Consider the following 26,006-nt stretch of genomic DNA (forward strand, 5'->3'; position numbering starts at 1 on the left):
TGCAGGGGACTGTTCCTTACAACTTTGAGGGGAAAGCCCGGTGGGTGTTTATTACGCCCAGGTGATGGAATGAGGCCCAAAAGTCATGAATGCTCCATCAGTCCACATGGCCCACCGCCAGACGGGCAATGCCAAGAGTCACCATCACACTCAGCTCCTCGATTCTATTTGCAACCTCGGACTTGCGTCCCTAACAGAACAGAGAGAGGGGAGATGGGAGGACTCACACCTTTGCAACATGGCAAGCAAATTTGACATGAAGCAGAAATGAGCATAGCGGGAGCAGAGCGCCCTGGCAAAGACTGTTAACTGCACCCTGATGAGCAGGGTGGCCTCTTCCGTATGTTCCTAAAGTGCAAATAGCAAAACAATATAAGATGGTAAACACTGAGATGTCTCTTTCCCACCCTGTGTCCTCTCCCTGGTCCTTATGGGTAACTGTTTTCATTGATATCTTTTGGCTTTTTGGAGTGTCTCCAGTAGCAGGCACCGAGACATGGATTAGAGAGCAAGGAGATTATTTTGGAAGGTGATCCCATGCAACACCCATGGCATGGACGGGAAGTGAGGCAGAGGAGAGCGGGAACAGATACACAGTGCGGTCACAGCGCCGACGCCACTGTGGGCAGCTGGCACTTACTCCTGCTGGAAAGCCCTGGGAGACAGGAAGGAACTGGTGCCTCAGAGCTATCCACCCCCGAGGCAAGGGAGCAGAGGTGTTTATCCACCTATTCCAGCATTCCCTGATGGGGGCTCCTCCCCAGGTGGTGGGAGGAGATTAACAGCCCAGGTCATTCTGGCTGCTGCTGGCAACCAGAGAAAACCCTCAGGGAAAGAATTGCAGGTGCTGGCAGGTCAGTCCAGCATGCACCAAGGTGACAAGGACGGGGGGCTTCGATTGAAGCACCCACAACATTTGCTGTACTGTATAGCCTTCCAGTGTTTCTTTATGCAAATCCATAAGCAACTATGAATATACTCTTCCATTACCCCCTTCCCTTTTGCAAAAAAAAAAAAAAAAAAAAAAAAAAGCAAACTATATACAGTTATATCCCTCCCTTTTTTTACTTAAATATTCAGATCTTACCACCTTAATACATAAAGAGCTTTCTCACTCTTCCTTTTTTTTTTTTCTTTTTTTCATTTTAGCTGCAGAGTATTCCCATGTATGGCTCTGCTACAGTTTACTCAGCAAGTAACCTATTGACAAACACTTGGGTCATTTCCAGGCTTTTGCAATTTTCAAAAGTCCTACAGTGAATAATCTTTCTTGTAGATGGGTCGTTTTGCGTGTGTGCCTGTGTGTCTGTAGGTTAAATTCCCAGAAGTCCTCCAAGTTTTAGTTGGGCTCACAGCCACTCTATTAGAAGCCATATCCCCAGACTCCCTTGCAGCTACACGTGATCATGTGATGAAACTCTAGCCAATGGGACACCACTAGGAAGCGATGCATGCTCTTAGTCACCTCTGCACAAGGCAGTTACTCGCCATCCTCTTCTTCTTCGCTCCTTCCCATGGGCTGGATCAGGAAAACACTCCAGGGGAATAGTAAAGCAGTAAGCTAGGAGATAGATCCCTGGATGATCTCTCAGAGCATCATCCAGTAGAAATAACCCTTTGGGTTCTTTACCAGAGCGAAGGTTTTAAATAAAAGAAAAGGGTTATTTCTACTGGATGATGCTCTGAGAGATCATCCAGTAGAAATAACCCTTTTCTTTTATTTAAAACCTTCGCTCTGGTAAAGAACCCAAAGCAATGGTCTAGAGATGGGATCACATGAGGGCCTATGTAGTATAGCCAAACTAAGTGTTCCAGTCATCCCCCTCTGTCTTTCGCACTGACGTACCCCCACCATACCTGGCACAATGTAGGTATTCAATAACATCAAACATTTACAATGATTGTTATTATGTTTTAAGTAGTTTTAAAAGTTACTGTCGGGTGAGGGTAGTAGGTAGATGGCTGCCAATAATAATAATAACCAGTAGTCCTGATTATTTACTCTTTGTCGATCCCTTTACATGTGTTCCCTTTTAATATTCAGAAAAACCATTTGAGGTAGGTGGAATTCTTATCTCCATTTTACGTATGAGAAAAATGCGGCTCAAGAAGTTTAAGAACGTGTTCAAAATCTGTGAAAAGCTGGACTCTGGTGAGATAATACACGTAAAATGTCTTCTAAAATAGTACTCAGCCGCTGGCGAGCAGCCGTGAATGTCCACTAGTCACTACCGCCACCACCGCCACCATTGCTGTTTCTCAGGTGAAGAAAAGTAAGTTGACCTTTTCAAACTAGGCTGGAATCGGCCTCTGCTTGTATCCGAGGTTGACCAGAGGGGGGGGGGGCGGGGGAGGAGGAATAGGAAATGGTTTAATCCTGTCTTGCTTGCTTCTACCCCCACCCACTTTCTTCATCTTATCTTCAGCACTCCACCCAACTCCAGCCGGGCTGAGGTTCCTCAGAAGTGCCATCTCTTTTTACCTCCTGGTCTTTGCACAAGCTATCCCCTCCGCCTGGAACCCTCTTTGCCTCACTTCTTTGGCTGCCCAAGACCTACTCATTCTATACATCTGGGGCTATGAATCTGCCTCTTGCAGGAAGCTTTGCCTGAACACCATGTGAACCTTTATCATATTATCGGGTAACCAGCTGCCTGTTCATTTATTTTTCCTCCTTATGACTCTGTGACTTCCTTAAAGGTTTGCTGCTGTATTCCTAGAGGTTAGCATAACACCTCACACCCAGATAAGGAGCCCAACTAATGTTTGTCAGATAAATGAATGGCTCTGGAACAAACCCTAATAGAAGAAGTCACAGTTGGGTAGCTTGCATGGCATAAGACAGGGAAACACTAACAGAACCTGAAAATGACAATTGGTTTGGGTGCTTTCAATGTTGCCAGAAAAAGGTCGGAAACTCATTTTTCTTGGGAATAGTTAACTGACCACCACAGGCTGCCACACTCTGCCCCAGCACTAGAAGCTTCAAATTCCTATTCTTGGACACCATTCCTTTACCGTTCAGGAGCTTCCACACCTGTAGGAGCCAGCAGGTGAATTGGAGGCTGTTTTGTTTTCTCTATAAATAAAGGTCCTAATCCATTTTGTTGCCCACAGAGTAGCCCTCCAGTATTTCATTTCATCATTTCAGATTCTAATCCATGAAGGGGAGGGGTTGGAGGTGGGAGTAGAAAGGAAAAAGGAGGAAGTGAAGATTCGTATGTCGATTGTTTGCATGTTCTGCTAAGATTGTGCCTTAGTGATTTTTAACTAGTTCCTTCTTTTCATTTTAATTCGAAAAGTTATATATGCTGGTGGGAATGTAAACTGATATAGCCACACTGGAAATAGTTTGGCATCTCCTAGGAAAGCCATACACGACAATCCAGCTATTTCTCCCCCACTGGACTTCTCAAACCTACCGAGCATGAGAATCACCAAGGGACCTTGTTAAAATGCAGATTCTGCCTCTAGCGTGTCTCAAAAGTTAACATAGATACAGGCACCTGGGGGCCTTGTTAGGAAGCAGCTTCCGATCTCCGTGCTCTCAAATTCTAACGTGTAGAAAAACCACCGGGAAATCTTGTTAAATGCAGATTCTGGGCGCAGAGAGACGTACACACATGAATCAGGAAACCTGTGCAAGAATGTTTACAATTACGTTGCTCATAATTACCAAATCGGAAACCGCCCATTGGCAGTGAAATGTGGTACAGGCAGAATGTGGTGTGTTCACACAATGGGGGTTACGCGAGAGTGAAAATGAGCAAACTCCAGCTGCCTGCACCAACTTGTTGAATCTCACAAACTTAAAGAGGCAAGTGAAGGAAAATTACCCATGCGTTTCAAAAAAAAAAGTGGCCAAACTAAGCAACAGATGACTTAGGCGACAGAACTGTTTTTAAATGATCATTACGCACAATCGGCGATAGTGGAAGCAGGTAGCCGAAGGAAGGAGCGGCTAATGGATGGGAACACGAGAAGGGTTTCTTTGGTACAAAGAATGTTCTAGATCTAAAGTTGGTGGTTACATGGGCGTTTGTTTTATTCCTTAAACGGCACATTTATGTTTGATACACTCTTGCGTGTGTGCCAAATTTTATGATTTCAAGTTTCGAAACTTAAAAGATTGCAAAAATGTGTACAGCAAGATTTCAGCCTCTCAGACGACCACATCACAAACACTGCTGCCCTGTCCTCAGGGGTAACGTCTATGACCAGTTCCCTGTCTCCTCCACATTCACAAGTGCATGCGTGCGTGTGCACATGCATGTGCGCACGCACGCATGCACATTCGCATGTTAAATTCTATAGAGAGGATGCCATTAGATATGTATGTATTTTCATATATATTTATATATACCCACAACAGCACGATTGGTATACTTTTCTGTCCTCTGACTATTTTGCTTAATATATCTCGAAGAACATTCTTGATCAGTGCACACAGAAATACATTATCCCTTGTATGGTCATACGGAATTTATTCCATTGTGTGACAGAACCGTAATTTCGTTAATTACTTTAATTATTACTTTTTAATAAATTACTTCTTCTGAAGTGGTATGTGACTACATCCCGTTTTTTTTTTTTTTTTCAAAAAGGAAATATTACTAAGGATAATGTTCTCTTACACACACCACATGAGGAGAATTTAGACTCTTCCTCCCGCAAGCCACTCCCCCGCCCCATCTTTGCTTAACACATAGCCAGTGTGTTTCCTTCCAATACTTTCTTATTCTGGGTTTTCATGTTTCACCATTGGAAATATATATGGCTTTGAGTATGTGTTTATATCTATGTGGAACTTGCTTTTTCCCCTTCAATCCAGTATCTGGGGCTCTACCCATGCTTGTAGCCATAAATCTAGCTGATTAGTTTTCTTTACTGCCTGCCATTCCACAGTATGGCTAAACCTCAGTGTAACTATCCCCCTGTTTTAGGGCAGTTAGGTTTTTTCTCAGTCTTTTTTTTTTTTTTTTTTTGCTATGACAATGGCGTTGCAGGAAATATCCTTGGACACGCTCCTTTGTGCACATGTGAAGATGTTTCTCTGAAGAATAGATGGAAAGGCTCATTGGCACGGCACGTTTAAAAACTTATTGCCAAATTGCCCTCCAAAGTGGCTATAAACATTCACACGCCCACCAGCAATGCATTAGAAGACCGCTCTCCCTACACTCTTGCTAAAAGTAAATATTATCAGCCTTCTAATTTTTATCAATCTGGTAGGTGGAAAAAAAGAGAGAGAGGAATTTATGGTTATTTAATATTCATTTCCTTATAATTAGTGAGGCTGAACACCTCTTACACGTTTATGGCTCAGGATCTCCATTTAACAAAATCTCCAGGTCATTTTGCTGCACATTGAAGTTTGAGAAGTACTGAGATCAGAATCTGCTTCCTAACAAGGTCCCCAGGTGATTTGTATCCATGTCTAATTTTGAGACACACTGGAGGCAGAATCTGCATTTTAACAAGGTCCCCTGGTGACTCTCATGCTCAGTGAGTTTGCAAAGTGCCGTGGGGGGGAGGGAGAGCTGGAGCATAGCGTCTGAGCCCTTACTAATATGTGTGTGTTTAATCTTCCCGATTCAGACAGGATATAAAACAGTATCGCATTTTATTTTAACTTATGTTTATTTAATCATAAGTGAGCTTGGACATTTTTTTCAATTTTTTATGAGCCAGATTTTTCTTTTCTGGGAACCAGCTCACTGAACCTTCTTACTTTGCTTGAAACACACTAAAATTGATTTCCTGTGATCCTTTGCTGTAATTTCCTCTCCCAGGAATGTCATCTCCCTGGTCCTTCCCATGGCTGCCTATTATATTCACATTTTAGGTCAAAGGTCCCTCTTAGCCAAACTCAGGTACCCTCTACCGTTAGCACCCTGTCACTCATGATCACACCGCCCCTTTTCATCTTGCTTGTAGCACCCATCATTATCTGAAATGACCTTGTGCCTCCATCCATTCATTCATCCAGGAGTTCCCTGCCGGATCTTGTTTGTCTTGCATACCACACAAAATTCCGACACCTGGAACAGAGCAGGCACCTGCGTGGGCTCAAAAAAAAAAAATTGTTATCAGATGAATACATTAATTCCTTGGCAGATGAAGAAATAAGATTGGCTTTGGTCTAGCTTGATAGCACGTTTGGGAATCATTTGTACCCAGATAAACATTTGCTCCTTCAGTCCTATTTCTATAGTGGAGAATGATTGTCACGACAGAAGTCAAACGAGGTGGCATTAGCAAGGAGCTTGCACCCGCAGGAGGCCTGGGACCATCAGAGAGGCCATTATAATTTATTTTTATCCATTTCTCTTTAAAAATAATAATAATAATAATAAAGCAATTACTTGAGCAACGTTAAGTGAGTAGTATTAAATTACTCATTTAATATCTATGGAAACCCAGGAACTCGGCAACTCAGAAAGGTTGAGTAACGTTTTCATCCCATTTATTTTTGTATGAAACACAATATTTGTGCCTAGTTCATCGGAACCACCGATTCTAGACGAGCGTCAGCTACCGTTATAGACAATGGTAACTCTTACTCTATCTTTATCAATAAGAATTATCTGAACACAGAGAGGGCTACCTCTGTACTGTACACCGTTCTGTGTCCTCTGCACGTGAATTTTTCACCCTCACGACCACCCTGGCTATTAGCATTGCCATTTTATTGTTGAGAAAATGGGCACAGAACAGCTTTCTCAAGGTCACACAGTAACGGACGCAGGATTCTAACTCAGGCCGGCTCCACCTGTGCCCTGAGTCAGTGCATCACGCCGCCTCTGGAATCTTCATAATGCTTTGTAAAGAGAGGTAGAGCGACCAGGAGAATCTTTGTGTGGTTCAGAGGTACATGGTTCATCTCTTGGCTCAGTACTTAAGAGTTATCAAAATTACAGGATAGTCTTCATTTTTCTTTTACAAAGTGACAGGGTTGAAAAGTTATGGACTTTTTCCGTGATGAAAGGGGACTACCCAACAACCATTGGGGGAAAAATTTCAGGATAAAGGTGTTATGTAAAGCATGAGAAAATAACCAGTTTGCGAGAGAAACAGCCGATGGAGGAAGTATTTTTAAATGCATGTTTGGCCATGATTCCCTTGTTAAGTGATTTTGCCGCTGAAAACAGTGAAAAGTTGTCACTTATAAAAACCTCTATCTGCATGTTTAAACTTAGCAACAGAGCTTTTAATCTGTTTAAACATCTTCCAAATAAATGGCTCCAGTGGGTTTGAAATCCATTTGTTGAAGACATAATGATGCACCCTCTTCAGCTGAATTTGCAAAAGCCCCAGGTTGATTATTGGGGAAGATGAAAATTTACGAGCTGGGTTTCAAAAAAAAAAAATGAATAGTCAGTTTTTATAATTGGTGAATGGGACGGAAAAGGGGGATTAACTTATTAGCCAATGCCAGTTGGCTTTCATTTAAATCTATATCCTGTGAGGTATACTTTTTTCAGTTTTTCAAGTATGATCCTGGAAATTAAGCCATTACAACCAAACTGATGAGAAACTTAATTTAGGATCATAACTCTGAATGGCTATATCGTAAAATATTAAAACAATGCCTTAAAAAAAAAAAGTTTATCAGTTGCTGTCATTGGATTTGTGGAAAACATTATTTTTACTTCATTTTTTATTGAGATTATACCCGCGAGGGAAATGCAACTCAAGACCATAGTGACATAGCATTGTTTAGCAATTTGATTGGCAAAAATGAAGACATCCCATAATAGCAGGTGTGGGAAAGGACGTGGCTACACAGTATCTCTTACAGTGCTGGACGAATGTCAACCACTGCTACGACTTCGGCATTATCTGGCCATTTAACCAATGTGTACACTTGCTTAAGACACTTTTTAGAACGATCGTGTGTCACAGCCTCACATGGCCAAGATCAGGAAACAACCCAAGTGCCCATCACTGGGAGAGAGCAAATGAATGAATGAATCCTGGCACGTTCACACCATGGAATATTGCATGTCAGTCAAAATGGACAAAAGACCTTAACAGCATATTGGGTGATCTTAGCAATACAATACATGGCGGGGGAGGGGGGGTTGGAATTCCTGGAAGATTTTATGCCCTTCTTATGAGGTTCTTTAAAAATGTGAATTGTATATATTTTTAAGAATGCATGTAGTTTCAAAAAAAACAAAAAACAAAAAAACTTGCTAACAAGAAAACGCAAAGGAATGAAGTATGTGGAGTTTAGGCTGGTGGCTATTCATTTGGGGGACAGAGAGGACATATGAGAGATACTGGTTATGGTTAAGGTCCTAGTGTGGGGTAGGGGGTTCCCAGGCAGTTATTATGTCATAATAACCCAAGGAACCAAGAAACAACCAAATACAGGCCAGCAATGGATCAAAGGGATAAGGAAAGACAACGGGCCTCATAGCAAGCAAGGCTTGGTCAATCCAAACCTGTGCATCTGAGCTGAAGAATGCAGAGAGGCTCGGAGGAGAAATGCACAAACACACTGCACACCTGGAGCCACCATATAAAGGGGCGTCAGGTGTCTCCCATCGTAGCCACTGGGTACTCTTCTCCTTTCAGCCTCCCCACAGGTGACCAGGTGTCCCCAGGTGATCCAGTATCCTTCTGAGACATCCCCGGAGGAGAAACAATCAACCCAAGCACATATGGCCATTTTCACGTGGCTTTACGTGTATGTGGAGCTACACACACGTCCCAAAGAAAACTTTAAAAGGTCCTTTAAGATTTTTTTTTTTAAGCCTCAAAAATTTAACCCGAGCAACTTCACCTGGCATGACACAACCATCCCTAGAATCAGCTCACAGCTGGAAATCGATGGGAAGGTTGAGGAAACCAGCTCAGTTTTTTGAGAAATAAATAAGTGCTCTTCTCTCAGGCGGTCCCCTTGGGTTTGCTAACGGTAACCTCACAACAGGCGTGTCACAGGACGCTGCGAAACCCCAGCGGGCCCTCTCGCAAGCCCCAGCGGAAAAACTCGCCGCCGCGCTGTTAGAAATACAGGCTCCCAGGCCCGCCCCAGGTTCAGAGCTGAACTTGGGTCTTTTTTTTAATAAGGCCCCACGTGATTGTCAGGTTCGGGCAAGCTTAGGGCACAGTCCCGCTTTAAGTAACCCCGATATGAAAGAAGTAAACACCTGAGGGGTGTAGGTGTCTTCCTTGCTCCCTTGTTGGATGCTAAGAGGGGGTTCTCTTCCCCCTCTCCCCCACCACGCCTCAGGTCTCATCAAGGTCCCAGCTAGTCTGAGCACGAAGCCAATTAGCTCAACCCCCTAGGACGACGCCTCGGTCACCGGCTGGGCAGGGCCCGCGCTCCTTGGCCCCGGGGCTTCTGTGTGGCCTCAGACGCGGGGCGGCGTGCGGGCGCTGGGGAGAAATACAGATTCCCGGGCTCCCCCGCCCGAAGCCAATACTTTCGGAATCGGTATTTTTAATCAGCTCCTCCTGGAGCAGCGGTTCACCCTGCAGTTGGCGACCCTCTGGCCTCATTTAAATTTTAAATTAATTCGAAGACGCAGCCAAGGTTGAGCGCGAGTGGAGGTCGCGCTTCTCCACCTTGGCTACCTCTCAGAATAACCTGGGGGAGCTCTAAAAAAAACAGCAACGAAAACCCCAGTGCCGTTTGCAGTCCAGACCAATTAAGTCAGAATCTAAACGCGCGGCTGTTGCGGCCGCCGCCGGGAGGGCATCACCCGGGAGCTCGTTAGAAATGCAGAGGCTCAGGCCCCACCCCAGCCCCACGGAGTCAGAATCTGCATTTTAACGAGATCCCCAGCGATCCGTGCGCACGTTACAGTTGGAGCGGAGCTGCGCTTCTGACATTTTAATGGGCACGCGAATCACCTGGAGACCTCGTTAAAATGCAGACACGGTTTCTCAAACTTTAATGTGCACGCGAATCACCCGGGGAGCTTGTTAAAATGCAGATTCTGATGCCGCGGGTCTGGGGCGGAGCCCGAGAGTCTGCATTTCTAACGAGCTCCGGGCGGGTGCGGGCTGCGCGGCGGCGGACCGCGCTTCCCCGGGACCCCGAGGCCTTGGCGCGGGGCCAATCAGCTGTCAGCGCCCGTGATGGATCGGCCCGCGCGGCGGCGCTGCCGGGACATGCGCGCTCCGGCCGGGGGGCGGCGGTAATTCCGAACTCCGGGCCAGGGCTGCGTGGAGGCGGCCACTCGTGGGGGCTCGCCGCGACCCTCGCGCCATGTCGCGACGCAAGCAGGCCAATCCCCAGCACCTCCACAACGAGGAGCCGCAGCCTGCGCGCCAGGAGTTGGCCAGGGCGGCCCCGGAGGTGGCGGGAAGACGGGGTGAGTGGCGCTGCGGACGCCCCGCTTGGGGTCGGGGAGGGGGGCGGCTCGACGCTGTTTCTGGGGTGTTCTGGGCCTCGCGCGCGTACGAGGTGCAGGCACCGGGCGTGGAAGGGCAGGTGACGCTTCCAACTCGAGTCCTGGCGCCCGAGCCTCTGCGCCCCCGAAACCTCCCTCCCACCTGCCTTTGCAAATCACACCCCCACCTTGCGATTTCAACCTCCCCCGCGTGGATTTCTCTGGCCACTTCCCTTCTCCCCACGAAGCGCTACTAAAAGGTGGTTCATCTCCCAAACATGCTGCGAGGATGCTCGGAGACCCCTGCCGAGGCCGACTTCGGGGTGTGGCGCGCCGGGTCCCCGACCTCCTTGGCGCCGGGCTGAGGCCGCGCACCTGGAAGGTGGGCGTGGAGACCCGCGCCCCGGGCGCCCTTCTGGGGGCGGGGGAGGAAGATGTCTGAAAAATGTCCGCGCTTCGGGGACCTGGGGCTGGGTGCTGAAGGAGGGACCCAGCGGCGAGCAAGGAGGACCACATGCTGGCGTCCTGCAGCTTACGGCCCAGTGGGGCGGGGACAGACGGCACCGTAGATAACGCAGTCTCAGGGGTGAACGCCGGGGGGAAGCGTTATAAAGGCAGGGAAGGGGGGAGACACGGGGCCTGGGGCACAGGGGACGGACCCCAAGCGCAGCGGCTGGGACGTCCGCGGGCTGGAGTCTGGCGCGGGTCCGAGCAGGTCGAGAGGTGACGCGGGCGCCCGGGGCTCGAGGAAAGGACTTTGCCTCCGACTCCGTAAGAAGTGGAGTCGTTGTGGGGAGGGGCGTCGATCAGGGCAGCGCCACCGCGGGACTCAGCGGGTTCACCCCGGCTGCCACGCGGCTGGAGGGGGTCCCCGCGAAGCTGAGAGACCCTGGGCTACCCCAAGGCCTTAGGGCACTGTTTCTTACCCCTTGGTCGATGGAGCCAACTCTTCCGAAACGCCTGCGGGTAGAGAGCTTTGCTAACTCGATGAATTCCTTGGGCTACTCTCAGGCACCCCCCCCCACACACACACACATACACCACCACCCCCCAAGGAATCTCGGGGGGCGGGGAGTCTGCATTTATAAAGCTTTCCCTTCTGATTATTTTGCACGCGGATTAAGGCAACGTGGGTTCCGTCCTGATCTCCCTCCCGTGGTCAGCCCCACACTTTAAGTGGGAAGCGGGCAGAGTTGTAGCTGCACGTGCCGCCCTGCGCCCCTCGCCCGCGTTTCCTGCGGAGGAAAGGGACAAGGGTCTGCTCTCTGAGGAGGCTCAGACCCCCGCCGCCGCAGGCGCTCCGGTGGGCTTTGATGGCCACACCCGCCCGAGGAGGTGCTGAAGGGGAAGAACCTTCTCGGGGCCACTTCTAAAACAATAGTTTGTGTTTGAAACCAGACCTTGGCTGGGTGGAATTACCGTAACCAAAATCCCGCCACTCCCTTGTCCCCTAGGCAGAGAATGGGGACAGGCAGTTGAAAAAGGGGGTCTTTCTGGGGTACAGTCAGAACTCCTGCTGATCCTTTGCAAGAGGAATTGGGGGGGGTTATTGGGGATGTTGGATGTCTTTGGGGAGGGGGGAATGTCTTCAGTAAAGAAGACAGCTCCTGAATTGCCCCAGGCTGTTGTTCAAAGGTGCCCCTACGGGCTACTTTTTATTCCCGCAAATGGGCAGGTCCTGGAGCTGCTGCCGGGTTTGGAGGAGCTGGGGAGGGTGTCCTGTTTTGTGGAGTACTCGGTCACCCCGTACCCCACGCTGTGGGAGCGGGGAACAGTCAGAATTACGCCCCTCAACACCAGCCCCAGACTAACGGAGGAAAAAGCAGCCTTCCGACCCATGGTTTTCTTCACCTGCATTTTAGGTTTGTGATGCAGAGCAAGAGACCCTCCTTATTTTTAATTTTTAATTTTTTTTTTTAAGGTTGGCCCACTCTTGTTAATTTGCAGGCGGCTTTGCAATTCAAGTAGCTTTTGGAGGAAATATAAAGGAGCAGGTCATTTGATAGACTTTTATCATCAGCAGTAGAAAACACTGGTGGTCGGGGTGGGGGGAACCTTACAAAAGGAATATCACTAGTTTCTCATAGGGCTGAATGACCACTGTATGGCCAACCCCCCACCCCATCTCTACCCACCCCCTTTCAGGCTAGAAGAGTCTCTGTCCCGGCTCTGCCTCTCCCAGAAGAGTGAGCTTCCTTGGGTGTTTAAAGGTGAAAGAAATCTCCTTGGGAAGGCCCTGGCACCTCTCCACCACATTCTACCTGGTGACACTTTGCTGCGTTGGGCACCGTTTTCTGATGGCCTTACCCCATCGCTCTCCCTTCTCCCTCTTTGCAAGTATTACACAATGCATTTCTCTCTCCAAGAATCTGGTGGCTCACGTGGGCACACATCCATGGATAAAACCGATAGTGTTTCTGTAGTGAGGACTATAGAAACCAGATTCTTTTAGGGATGCTAAAGAATTTAATCTTCATATAAACCTATGAGATAGGGGCTGTAATCCCCATTTTACAGATGCGGAAGCTGAGAAGCAGGGAAGTCGAGTGACTCAGCCAGGATCACGCAGGTAGTGAATGACAGAGCTAGAATTTGGAACGCAACCAACTGGCTTTCTAGTCAGTTCCCTAAACCATTGTGCTTTACAACCTCTCAGATTTTCGCTTTTCAAATTTACTTGGCTTCTGTGGGATTAAAACACTCAAGACTTTGTTGGTCTCTTTTCTAATGCGAACTGCTAAGTAGTACAAGGTTTTGTTCCTGTTTTCCTCTTGACGGGCTTCAGATCTGGCAAGTGTGGGCTCTGATCAGCTGGAAGCTTCTAGCTGTGCAACCTTGAGCAACTCGGGAGGTAGCTTCGTTTCTGATGGAGCACATCTCAAAGTGCAGCCCCCAGACCAGAAGCATCAGCTGGGAACTTGCTAGAAAAATAACCGACTCCACCCCAGACCTCCTGAATCAGGAACTCTAGAGGCGGAGCCCAAGCCACCTGTGTTTTAACAAGTCCTCTAGGTGATTCTGATGCACACGTGTTAGAGGATCGTGGGGCGCATCTTGTTAAAACGTGGGTTGATTCTGTAGGCGGGGCGGGGCCTGAGGTCCTGCATTTCTAACAAGCCCCGGCCATGCTCATGTTAGTGCTCTGCCCTTGGAGAAGCAGCTGGTTTAGAGGAGTGTGGCAGCCATTAGGAGTACTGTAAAATGTGGGTTCCTGCGATCTACCCTAACCACCCCACCTGGTAAAGTACACTTAACCCGTGATCCAGGTGATTCCGATCCAGGCGTGGGGGCCGTCCTGTGCAATGTAGGATGTTTAGCAACATCCTTGGCTTCTACACCCACTAGGGGCTGCTCATCACACACAAGTGCGCACACAATCACAGGATTCAAAAATGTCCCCAGGCATTGCCAAATGTTTTCTGGGGGCACAATGACCCCCCCCAGTTGAGAGCCTGAGGACTGGGTCGCTTGTTCAGACAGACCCTATTAAGGGGCTTCGAGCTCCACAGCTATTGGGATGTGATAGCTGCAGCCCTTTCTAACCGAAGCCCTGTGACAGCATTTGCTCAGCTCAGACTGCGCCCCGCACTGAGAATTTACACTGCTCATCTCAACTCTGCAATCCCGGGGCAGGTTAGCGATCTCTCTTTGCCATGAGTAAACTGAGGCTCAGTAAGGTTAAGCAAGTTGCTGATAGTCACACAGCTAGCATTACAGCTATGCAAACCCTAAGCCTATAACCGAAGCCCTCAGCAGTGTGCTGTACAGCTTCTCGTGGGGATAGAAGATTTACCTTGAGACCCAAGAAAAATGGAACCCAGCTTCTATACCTGGGGCAGACAGAAAGTCCTAGACCTTGACTTATAATTCATAAACCAGTCAATATCTTTTTAAGGCTTCAGACATTGACAGGACCTCTTTTTTCCTTGAACTTAAATCTATTTGGAGAGAAATCACTTTACAGTCTTTAGCAGTACATAGTCTTTGTTATAGAAAATTTTGAAACTACCTGTTAGATCAAACCCCATGAAATTATCTGATCATTTAGGCCCATGGAAATGGTGATGTTGCAAGCTTCAACCTTACTGAATGTAGAACGGTGCGGTGAGCTCCCCACACCTGTTCTGAGTTTGAGCGGTTAGTTACCTGTGGCCAATCTCGTCTCTTCGGTTCTAACTATATCCCCGCCCCGGATTGTTTTAAAGCAAATCAGACACATGTACAACTTATAAATATTCACCCCTAAGTTATGAGAATGTTTTAAAAACTAATTTCACCTTCATACCCTTAAAAAAATATATCCCTTGTCGAGGTTCCAGTTAAGCGTTCATCATCTTACCGTCTTAAATGGTTTTACAATGTGCTTCAATCAGGATCCAAATGGGGTTCTGATGTTACAGACCAGCATCTCGAGTCTTTTAGTCTCGAGTTCTCCCATCTTCCTTCAGTTGCGTTGCTGAAACCCTGCATCTTGCCCTGGAGAGCAGTGGTGCCTGAAGCAGTGCGATCTGTGACTTGTTACCAAATTGACACCAAACAAGTTCAGGAGTGGAGAGAAGCGTTTAAAAAACAGCTCGACTTTGCCGTGGCCTCCATCCAGCTCCGTTACACCTGATAGCAACGTCTGGGCTTTTCTTTTCGTTTTGTTCCCCTGTTCTCATAATTTGTGCTTATTGCATTTTATGAAGTATTGGCCTGTGATGGTTTACAGTCCGGATCTTGCCACTTGTGTCCCCGTCATGTTACCATGTTCTTTTGTCCCCTGTATTTCCTGGAAATTGGTATTGAGAGGAGGAGAGTTTTTCTAAGACCTGAGTGTTTGTGGCTTTTAGTTTTTAATGTTTTGGGGGTGGGGGGGGAGGAGGGGGAGGTAAAGGGAAGTGAAATGCACAAACCTGCCATATTATAAAACTTGCCATGGCGGTTATATTTGAGAAATTAAGAAACACTTCTCTCTCTCTTTTTTTTTTTTTTTTTCAATTTCAGCTTCAGAACTAGATAATGATGTCCCAAACCCAGCTTGTCCCTCCACTGACAGCAGCGACGCCCAGAAAGGCCCCGGCATAGCTCTCTCCTCTGAGTCAAAGGAACAAACGGCGACCCTCGGAGAGAGGACGTTCAACTGCTGCTATCCAGGTAAAGACTGTTCCGGAACACGCCGAGCCCGCCGCCGTGCCAGGCGCTGTTGCGTGCGCCCTGCGTGAGCCCCTCACCGCATCCTTTGGCACTCCCTTGGCGCACACTCACGCGTCCGCTGCGGGTTCTGAGCATCCCGTGGCAGCAGAGCTCAGCGCGACTCACCAGAAGGTCAGACGCGCAGTCGCCTCCTTCCTGAGGTTGTATTTTAAGAAAAGCTGTTTCTTCGCCCCGTTCTCTTCTAGGTTGCCACTTCAAAACTGTTCACGGCATGAAAGATTTGGACCGTCACCTAAGAATCCACACGGGTAGGTGTGTTTGTTCGTTGGCTCAGCACTTTAGTGTTAAAAACAAACCAAAAAAATTCCCCAAGGAAATGGATGTGAATTAGACGCTCAGGCATATGAGTGGTGAGCGAGACAGAAACAGTCTCTGCCGCATGAGATTTAGTCCAGTGGGGCAGGCCGTGACCTAACAAGTCACAAACAGGCAAAAATGGTAACTGACGGAGGTGAGGTCAAAGAGCTGGGAGAACCTTCAGTCGCGGGATTTGCTCTAGGCTGGTCGCGAAAGGCTTTTAAAGAGGCGCTTGACGTGGAAGATGGAAGATGGCTAAGTAACCAGCCAAGGGGGAGAAGGAAGCCTTCCGGGCACAGGGACCAGCAGGTGCAAAGGCTTGGAAGGAGCAGAATTGGGTGCGAGATGATGCGGGAACTTGAACACAGGTCCTCCAGTCCTAGTGAAACCTTCACGTTTCACAGGTCTAGCCAACACCTTGGTTATAACCCGATGAGAAACCTTCAGCCAGAACTAGCTAGCTAGTCTACTCGTAGAATTCCTATCCTCAGAAATTTATCGATATAATAATTTTGGCTTTTGAATGGGTCTGAGATGCGGTTGGGGAGCTCGGCAGAGGGATGGCCGCTCAAGACCTGTGGCCATAGTAACAATGAGGTCATAGGGCAATGAGGTTGCTTCTTAAAGGTGATTCGAAGGAGCTGAGAACACAGAAATAAGACGTCCTGGGATCAAGCAATGTCGTGCTCTAGAACCAGGCAGGGCCTCGCACTACAGCCCATGGGCTGTACCCAGCCTTCCGCCATGCCCGTTGGTCCACCCGTTGCCTGAGCCAGCGGTGGCCCCACACCGATGTTGCCGAGTAGTCGCTAGAGAGACTGCCGCACGAAGCCCGAGATATGTACCATCTGGCTCTTTACACAGTGTTGCCAGTCTCCTGTCTCTAGTGTAGACCGCCTGCTAGGCCGTATGAGCTAGGGTGCCGGTCTCTTTGCTCTGACAGAAACCGAAGTAAGCGCCTTAAACGTAGTCAGGTTTCTTTCTCAAGTACAGTTTGAGAAGCAAGTTCACGGCTGGTGGAACGGCTCTGTCATCCTTAACATACGCATTCATCTCTGGGTCCAGATGTCGTAACCAGTGGAAAACAGAAGTGAGGGGAGGGGTCCGCAGCCCCCCTCCCTCGGGCCCCAGAAGTGGCAGACCTTGTGACTGGCGTAGGAGCGGAACCTGGTCATGGCCATATCGAGCACCAAGTGGGGGACTGAGAAATGGTTTCCAGAAGGGCAGCCCCTGCCCAGGTAGGACTCTGCAGCAACATCGTTAGGACAGCGTTGTGGACAATGAGTCGTCTCGGCTGCAGGGGCCGGCGTGCTGTGGCAGGAAGAGAATGAAAGCTCCGTTTTGCCCGGGAAGGGTGGATCGTGAAAGGCCTCTAAGCGAGAGGAATGTCTGATCCTCTGCGAGAGAGAACAGGGCTGCCAGGATAATGTCAGCGAGAGCATGCAAATCGCAGGGTCTGCTTAAACAAAGGCGGGACCCCCACCAGTGTGTTGGGTTTAGGCAGGTTCCGCGGAGCCGTCGTCAGCTGCGGCCACGCTGCTGCCGTCTGTGGGGTGGGAGCCAGACAGAGGTGCTGCAGAATCCTACAACACACAGGGCAGGACCTGCAGCGAGGGTCGATCAGGCCCCAAGAGTCAGTGGTGCCAAGGTGGACCTGCAGAGAGAGGCAGGGGCTACATCAGTGATATCTCACCAGAATAGCACAGCATGGTGGGGGTACAGAAAGCGTGAGACGAGGCCCTGTCCTTTGCGGGGTTCACCGAGTCGGGGAGGTAGATGGGGGACATCCTCTAGTGGGTGTATACTTAGGCTACTTCTCTGGGTCCAGTTTTCTGAATCTCTTAACCAGTGAAAAGTAGGAGTGGAACCTGGGGGGCTGATCGCACCCCTCCATCAGGGCATGACCTTGTCGTGAGTGGAATAGTGCGATCCAGCTAACAGTGGCTTGAAACCCAAGTGTTTTTGTCCTGTGACATGGTCCAAGTTAAGTCTGGTGGCCGGCCCCGTGGCTTCAGGGACTCAGGCTCTTGTTTGGTCGCGTCGACGTCCCAAGGAGGTGCCTCTTCACTGGCAAGGTCTGAGCTGGCCTGCTGCCACCCGAAGGCCACACGCCGGCACTTATACACAACACTTGGGTTCATGCCCACTTGACCAGAAGTTAGTCACGTGGCCACTCTTAGCTGTGGGAGCGAAATCTTGAATCTGCGTGGCCATGGGCCCAGCTACAAAGAGACGATCCCATTACCAAGAAAAGAACTAATACACAGGCCAAATGGCGTCTCTGAGCCAGCCATAAGTGGGGGGCAGGGATGGCCATATGTGTATAGGTGGTCCTTTAAGGCTCGAACCCCAGATCTTGGCCAAATTGGTAGAGCAGTCGTTCTCAAACCACCGTTTCGAGATCCTTTTACACTTAAAAATTAAGACCCGCCCCCGCAAAGAGTTTTTGCATTTTATCTGTAGTTATGGCATTAGCAATCTGAAACTTAAAAACAGTCTTTTAAAAGTAACAGTAAGCCCATTACATATTAACATAACATTTGTAAGAAAACGTCTGCCAAATCCCAAATCTGGAAAAAAAAAAAAAAAAAAACCCGTGCTTTGTCAGTGCTTTTAAATCAAAATGGTGCTGCGTGGAAAAAAGTACCTGGTTTGCAGTGCAACCACCCCCCCCCACACGCACGCAAGCACACACGCACACGCACGCGCACACACGCACGTGCTGGTTCTCAAGACGACCAGTGTATTTTGCTTTGCAGCAGAAGCATGTTACGTGTACTTCCCATTTTGTTACCCAGAATGTTTAAAAAAAAAAATTAGATTTAAAGCGACAGGACATCCTTGCGAGCAGTGAAGGCTAAGCGACACGGGCCCCGGCCTCACAGGGCAGGCGTGGCGGTGAGGACGGAGCCGGCAGTCTGCTAAGCTGCCAACAGCCATGCCCATCGCCGTTCCGGTATCCGTGTGCACCCGTCGGCAACGCCAAAGACGAATGGTGCTTTAGTCCTCGTCCGAATATATGTTTGACCAGAGGGTCTCACGGGCCCCCAGGCCCTCACAGACGGCACCTTGTGAACCACGGAGGGAGAGTGGGACAGGGAAATACGGGCGTGGCTAAGAACAGGTGTCTGTGTGCCTCGGCTTGCTAAGGGAGAGTACATTAGACAGCTAGGCTGTGATCACATTGGAGAGTAAATTAGACAGCTAGGCTGTGATCACATTGGAGAGTAAATTAGAAAGCTAGGCTGTGATCACATTGGAGAGTAAATTAGAAAGCTAGGCTGTGATCACATTGGAGAGTAAATTAGAAAGCTAGACTGTGATCACATTGGAGAAGTCTTGGAAAGTCAGGCCTCGAACTTGGATTCGATCTCTTTTTATTACCTATATTCTAAAATTATGTTAGGATTTGTTTTTTTATATATATATATATATGTATGTCTATACTCCATAAATGCAAGTTTGTCCTTGGATGGAAAAACTAAATTTTCAGTCACACCATAGGAACAGTGGAAGTAAAGCAGAGGAGGGCAGGATAGAAATGCTTTATTCTTATTTTTTTCCCTATATAAAATCTTAAGCAAAAAAAAAAAGAGAAAAATCAATGTAAACAGCATCGATTTTCTGAACTTTACTGAGTGTGTATGTGTATATATGTATACATATATACACACATTTTCAAATTTTTTAATCATTCTAGTAACAGGTGAATAAATTGTATCGTTTGAAAGGTTCCAATGACAGGACGAGGCTTGTTTGTTGTTTCTTTTGCCACCTCGACTTCCATACCACTCTTTGACCTGCTTTTTTGGATAGTAAAATTCATCTGGAAGAGAGAAGGCACACAAAAGTAGCTTCAAAATCTTGCACAAGACATTCGCTTTATCAGAAATCACAATGTAAAGCTGTGATTCAAACAGTATGAATATTAGAGCTGGAATAAATAAATATGTAACAGAGTATAGAAACAGACTTGTGTAGATAACAGATTAAACACTTAATAAACACTATTTCAGGCCAATGGAGGAATGGGTGAACTCTGATATATGGGGCCAGGACAGTCGGCAGTCTATGAGAACAAAGGTTATATCCCTTCACCATTCACAAATTCCAAATAACAGTAACTTTCTATAATTAGAAAATGTACAAGGATAAATTTATGGTATGAGTAGACAGGCAGACAATTAGCAGAGACCACAAAGAGGTCAGATTAACTATGACTACAGTTAAAATTTATGACAAGGTACCGCTAAGAAGACAAATGTCTCACAAGACGAAATTTGCCACATAGGGTAGAATTAATCTTCAGGACACACAGGGATTCCTACAAATCAAAGATAACCCAATGGAGAAGGATATAAATAGGCAACCCCCTAAGAAATACAGATACCCACATTCACACGAAAGGCCGATAAGCCATAAAGTACAAATGAAACAAATTCTGCACTTCCTTCATTAGGCTAGCTGAAGTGCTCTATTAAAATAGTGACTCTCAGAATACCATATATTGCCTAGCCTTTAATTTCACCATGACCACACCCTTCTTCCCTACCTCCCAATCCAGAGAGGATGTGGTCATCTTTAGGGACAGGACTAGGATTGGGGGTGTGGGGGCAGAGGCCCGTGGAAACTTGATAAAGTGCTAATTGTAGCAAAGCCATTTAAAAATCAATTTCGAGTGTTCTCCCCAAGCCCCTTGCTGTTCTCTCCTTCATCCTGATAGTCCAAGTTGATTCTTCTGGATTGTCTAGGTAGGCTATCATAGGCAAATAATATTTTCCATTCCTCTCTTTCTACTTCATCTTGAGAGCCTTGGCCCAGGGGCTGCAGGTCAGAGCCAGAGATTACAACAGAGTAAACCATCCGTACCTTATCCCTTCCTCTAATGCGCGGTCCCCACCCACTTTTTTTTGGCACCAGGGACAGGTGCTCCTATGAGAATCTAATGCCTCATGATCTGAGGTGGAGCTGAGGCAGTGATGCTAGCGCTGGGGAGCGCCTGCTGATACAGATGAAGCTTCACCTGCTCACCCACCACCGCTCACCTCTTGTCGTGAGGCCCTTGTTTCTAACAGGCCACAGGCTGGCACTGGTCCATGCTCCAAAGGAGTGCTTTGATCTTACCATTTGTGGGTTGAGTCCCTAGACTTCTCTTAGAGAACATTGATCGTGTTTAAGAAGTTTCTTATTCCTAGCCTCCTGAGGTTAGTGCTTTGTTTTGTTTTGTTTTTGCAGGGGGAGGGCATTAAATGGAGAATGATGGTTGAATTTCACATGTTTTGCTCCTTTTCAAGATAGTCCTGTGGCGTTTATCTAGCCTTATAAAGTGATTGACTTACAATGTTTGTATTTTGTAATCCTACTTTGTATTTCTTCATTTGCCATTGATGTCTGAGTTAAAAGGGACCCGCAGCATTTTTGATCTTTATACTATTAAACAGTTAATCGAATGTGGAAACGCTTCTAAATAATTTGATAGAGTATACTCACATAATTTGATAGAATATGCCCACAATACTTTCTCTGCTTATGACTTCCCCCCGCCCCTCCCCAGAGAATGGAGAAAGGGTGTAGATTAGGCTGGGATGACAATATCAATCTCAGTGGCAACTGAAGACTGCTCTGCTCACCCCAGTGTCCCCAAAGTCAGTCACAGCTCTGTGCCTGTGGGCTTCTCTCCAGGACCCAGCTGGTAGAGTGGCCTCCGTCTGGAACACACCAGATAAAGGCGTTCTTGACCTTTTATTTGCTGTGGACTCCTGGCAATCCCGAGCCTTTCCCAGAATAATGTTTTTAAATGTAGCAAAGTCGCATTTAAAAACTGTCTTTCAGGACATTCGCTGTCAAAGCACTAAGCGTGTGGTATGTTAATACACTAAACCCTTGCTCCCTGAAGGGTGGTAAAAACCAGAAACGTCAGCATCCCTCCTGGGAGCTTGTTAGAAATGCAGAATCTCAAGCCCCACCCAGAGCCACTAAATGAGAAACTGCATTTTACTTCGTTTCTGTAAATTTGACTTGAGAGTTGGGGAGATGGTTGTCAAAGGGTACATACACACTTCCAGTTATAAGACGAGTAAGTTCTGAGGATAAAACATACAGCGTGGTGACCGTAGTGAACAGTGTGGTATTATATATTTGAAACTTGCTAAGAGAATAGATCTTAAGTGTTCTCACCTCCCGACCCCCCCCCAAAAAAGTGGTAATTATCTGAAGCGATAGAGGCATTACCACAATCAGATGCGTTAATTATTCCTCAGCACATTACATCATCATTGTGTACCCTCCACGATGTTATAGGTCATTTGTATCTCAAAGCTGGGGGGGAAAAGTCTGTATTTTAACGATACCTTCCCCGCTATGATCAGTATGCACTATAGCACTGAGAAGGTCTGCATGTAAGGTTGGGATCTCACGGCTGGTCTAACTACCTTCACGGAAGCCGTGATGAACATCGGTGTCATGCTGAGAACCGCAGCAAAGTGCAGTGTACTGCAAACATGGCTCGCGCCTGTTCCCGAAGGCCTCGGGTCCCGTCAGGAGAGTGGTCTCGGAACTACATTCGTACCTGGAGGACGTGCCAGATTCCAACCAGGGGCTGTATGTAGAAATAAGAAGGTCATGGTTCCCCTTGCAAGGTCTTGGATCCTCTCCATTTTATCTCCAAGCCTCAAGTTAAGAACCCCCAATCGGGAGTGTTACAAGTTGTCTTGGGCAAGAGAAAGGAATGGTGGCAGACTGTCCACTGGCTCGGAAAAGCGGCTGCCTAACGCTGACTCATCGCTTTTGGGCCTATTTCAACGGGCAGGGCAAGTCACATGCCCAAGCCTGCAGTCCCCGAGACAGGAAAGCAGAATTCTCCTGGGAGGGAAGAAGGGCAGCAAATACTTCCGCAGTAAACAACTTTCCTCTGACGTAGCGATTTTTTTTTTTTAAGTTATTATCGATCCGTTTTACTTGGTAATTTTTATGTCTGCCCGCTCCGCCATCCATTTTATGGAATCTTCTAAATATATTGGGGGCAAAGTTGACCTCGTCTGTCCAAAGTCGCCCTTCTCTCTCCATTGTCTGGAATAGTCCTCAGCCAGGTACAGTGTTATGCCCCTACCCCCGCAGGGGACATTTGGCAATAGCTGAAAACATTTAACTCTCCCAATGGGGAGGGAGGCGCTGCTAAATACCCTATAATACACAAGACCGCCCGCAGCGAAGAATTACCTGTCCCAAATGGCAGTAGGGCCAGGACCGAAAATTCCGGTCTAGTGGAATCTTCCCTTTTTAGCTACTGATTTTCGTTTTTCTTGATCAAGTGCCCTAAAATTCATTCAGCTAGTTTCTTGAATTGCGTATGGTTCGCTTTCATTTTGGGCGTTAAAAATGAACTCGTCTATAAACCTTCTTCTGAAAAGCGATAGGCCATAGGTTTTGATACATGAAGCTCTCTCTGCCCATCTGTCTGGGAGGTTTGTAATCTGATTTGGATTCTTGAACCAAAAAAAAAAAAATGTTGTTTTAAAATATCCCCTACGGCTCTCAAGGTGACTTTTTAGAAAAACCTTTTGGGAGACCATGTTAGGTTCACAAAAGCTTAATTCACATCTACTACTTGGTGAGTTTTATCTCTAATACGAAGCTTTTAGTGGCATTCATCGTGATTTCTACTTTGCCTGATATTAAAAGGGATATTCCTGCTTTCCTTGAGCATTTTCCTGGAATATCCTTCTACTACTTTCTACTTCTCTGTCATTTTACTTAATGCTGAGATGACTTTTTTTCCCCCTTTTTACTTAATGCTAAGATGACTTTTTTTTCCCCCCTTTTTACTTAATGCTAAGGTGACTTTTTTCCTCCTTTTTAATTTCTAGCAGGGACAGCGAATCCATTCGTTCGTTGCACTTAACGTTCAGTTCGATTTTTGCCTCATTCCGTGCGCTCTTGCCTCGCCCGATGGTTCGTTCTCTCGTGCGGTTCGGAAGCGATACTTTGCCTTTCCTTATTTTCTCATTTCCCACATCCCCTTGCTTTCTTCCCCGACGAATACACCATCCAGGAGTGCTGCCCTGAGCCGTCTCTCATCTGTCAGCTGGTTTTGTTTTCCCTTTCCCCTGGATGCTAATCCAAGTATAGGATTCTATTTAAATAATTTCTATAGAACTGTCCCCATTCTGCCACCTGCCTGTGTTGCCTAGGGCGGTGTGTGCTGATCTGAGCATTTTCCCTTCTCAAAGCTTTAGGAGCTCATCATCCTGGGGCTTCCGAAATTATGCCGCCCTGCTGTAGCCAGGGCGTCTTAAGACCCAAGGCTGTCTTTAGTGTTAAGAGATAATTATGTGCTCGGTTCTGCCCTGGACAATCTAGAACTAGTTTTCGTGTCTGAACTCTCCTTGTACTTACTTTCCCTGTCGTCCTTTTGGACAGTCTTCTGGGAGATCCTTTAGCTCCGTCTCCTACTTCTAGTCGTTTTTTGACATCCTTTCTGCTGCTCAACTTACTTACAGGAAGTTTGTTTATTTTGACAATCATAAGAGAATGGAAATTGTTATGGGAATGAAAACTGCCTTTGTAACTTCAGGTTCTTCCGTCAGGCGCGTCTTCCTGGTTCTGGCCTTCCCCAGGCATTTGGTTAATGCGCAGATGAGTTTTTATTTGGACACGATCATCTGAAGTGGTTGTAGGGAAGGAAAGGAACGTTCTAGTTGGCGGAGACGTTCTGAGCTTGGGCTTCTTTGTTTTCCAGCGTCTCTCTAGCTCCTTGGGGCCTTTGCGTCAGTTCTCCGGGATAAGTACCCTCCTCGCTCCCTAATAGCAGGGGGTGAGGGTGGATACCGTTGCTGCTTGCTGCTTGGTACAAGGAGGGGAAGTGGTCCACCTGACCACCTTCTGTGTGGTTTGTCAGTTAGCCAGGACGCTGTTCCAAGACACCTACACCTGCCACCTCTGATCCTGAATATTTCTGTAACCTCTCCCGCTTTCCCAGATGGAGTTTGGCCTATGAGTTTCTCCCTCAGTCTGACTTTATTTAATGTGGCCTGCAGGAGTCTTTAAAATTTCTGTGCCGTCAATAAACGGCACACCTTCTCATCTGTCAGTGTGCTTATCTAGACGTCGGTATGTTTCTGTCTCTGGGCATTTGGACGGAAGGAAGAGACAGACCCGTACACCCAGGCCAGCATGTCAGTCAAGTCCCTCTGCAGCCGTCTTGACAGGGAAAAGCCTTAAAACCTCGACTCTTTCGTGTGTTTGAAGGCGACAAGCCGCACAAGTGCGAGTTCTGTGACAAGTGCTTCAGCCGGAAGGACAACCTGACCATGCACGTGCGGTGCCACACCAGTGTGAAGCCCCACAAGTGTCACCTGTGCGACTACGCCGCCGTGGACAGCAGCAGCCTCAAGAAGCACCTGCGGATACACTCCGACGAGCGGCCGTACAAATGCCAGCTCTGCCCCTACGCCAGCCGCAACTCCAGCCAGCTCACCGTCCACCTCCGGTCCCACACAGGTGAGCCCCTGGCCTTACTTGGCCTCTTGTGTCTTAACCTTCATTTACCTGAAACACGAGAAACTTAAATAACTTGGTGGCTAGGTAAAAAAAAAAAAAAAAAAAATTGGAATTTCTGTGGCGATTGCAAAGCTTGTGGTCGTGCGTTCGCCAGGACAATGGCTTTTAGTGGACCGCGAATGTCCGGTAGCTGGGTTTTCTCACTCGACTGCATAGAACACAGCTGGGGATGAGACCTCGCTACGGCAGCCAGGAAGTAAAGCTGTATCTCGAATAAAAGTCGATGCATGAACCAGCCGTTTCAGTCATTTAAATTAACTTCCGATTGTGTAGCTTAATTCAAAAACATGTAGCAAAATTAGTTGAATGTAACTGCAAGGCACAAACTTCTAGTTCTGGAAATTAGACTCCGCAAGGAGCTTTTCTTTCCCTTCTTTGTGAGACACCCCCCACTCACCCACCCATTGAAATAATAATCGATCGATCGATAGAATCAACTAATCCATCATGGCACAGAAACATGGGGACTGGGAGCCTCATAACGAGGTTCATAAAATGAGAATTTTCAATGAATTCACGGAAGATGGCTAGCAGACGGGAATGTGCCAACATCCAAAACTGAGTAAAGAAACCTGTCCTACAGACAGGTGGGAGGCGGCCATAAGTTGA

General features: G+C 47.5%; 1 protein-coding gene and 1 long non-coding RNA gene across 3 annotated transcripts in view; one reads left to right on the forward strand and one right to left on the reverse strand.

Moving 5' to 3' along the window:
• ZFP64 (ZFP64 zinc finger protein) overlaps positions 1 to 26,006 on the forward strand; it is a 73,850-nt gene that overhangs the window by 44,312 nt on the left and 3,532 nt on the right. The window contains exons 1-4 of one of the 2 annotated variants that reach the window (XM_016122079.2): positions 10,185 to 10,328; positions 15,333 to 15,482; positions 15,728 to 15,790; positions 25,086 to 25,337. In XM_016122079.2, coding sequence (XP_015977565.2) covers positions 10,223 to 10,328; positions 15,333 to 15,482; positions 15,728 to 15,790; positions 25,086 to 25,337 — 571 coding nt within the window. In that variant the 5' untranslated portion in view covers positions 10,185 to 10,222. Of the gene's footprint in view, positions 1 to 10,184; positions 10,329 to 15,332; positions 15,483 to 15,727; positions 15,791 to 25,085; positions 25,338 to 26,006 lie in introns of those variants that run through there. The other variant, XM_016122078.2, reaches the window with a different exon arrangement.
• LOC118609970 lies at positions 19,302 to 22,562 on the reverse strand. The gene is made up of 3 exons (XR_004953543.1): positions 22,408 to 22,562; positions 21,470 to 21,547; positions 19,302 to 19,665 (listed from the first exon to the last, which is right to left on the reverse strand). It is a non-coding gene; the product is annotated as an uncharacterized LOC118609970 (long non-coding RNA).

Source organism: Rousettus aegyptiacus, unplaced genomic scaffold, assembly GCF_014176215.1.
Source record: "Rousettus aegyptiacus isolate mRouAeg1 unplaced genomic scaffold, mRouAeg1.p scaffold_m13_p_12, whole genome shotgun sequence".
NCBI classification, from domain to species: Eukaryota; Metazoa; Chordata; class Mammalia; order Chiroptera; family Pteropodidae; genus Rousettus; species Rousettus aegyptiacus.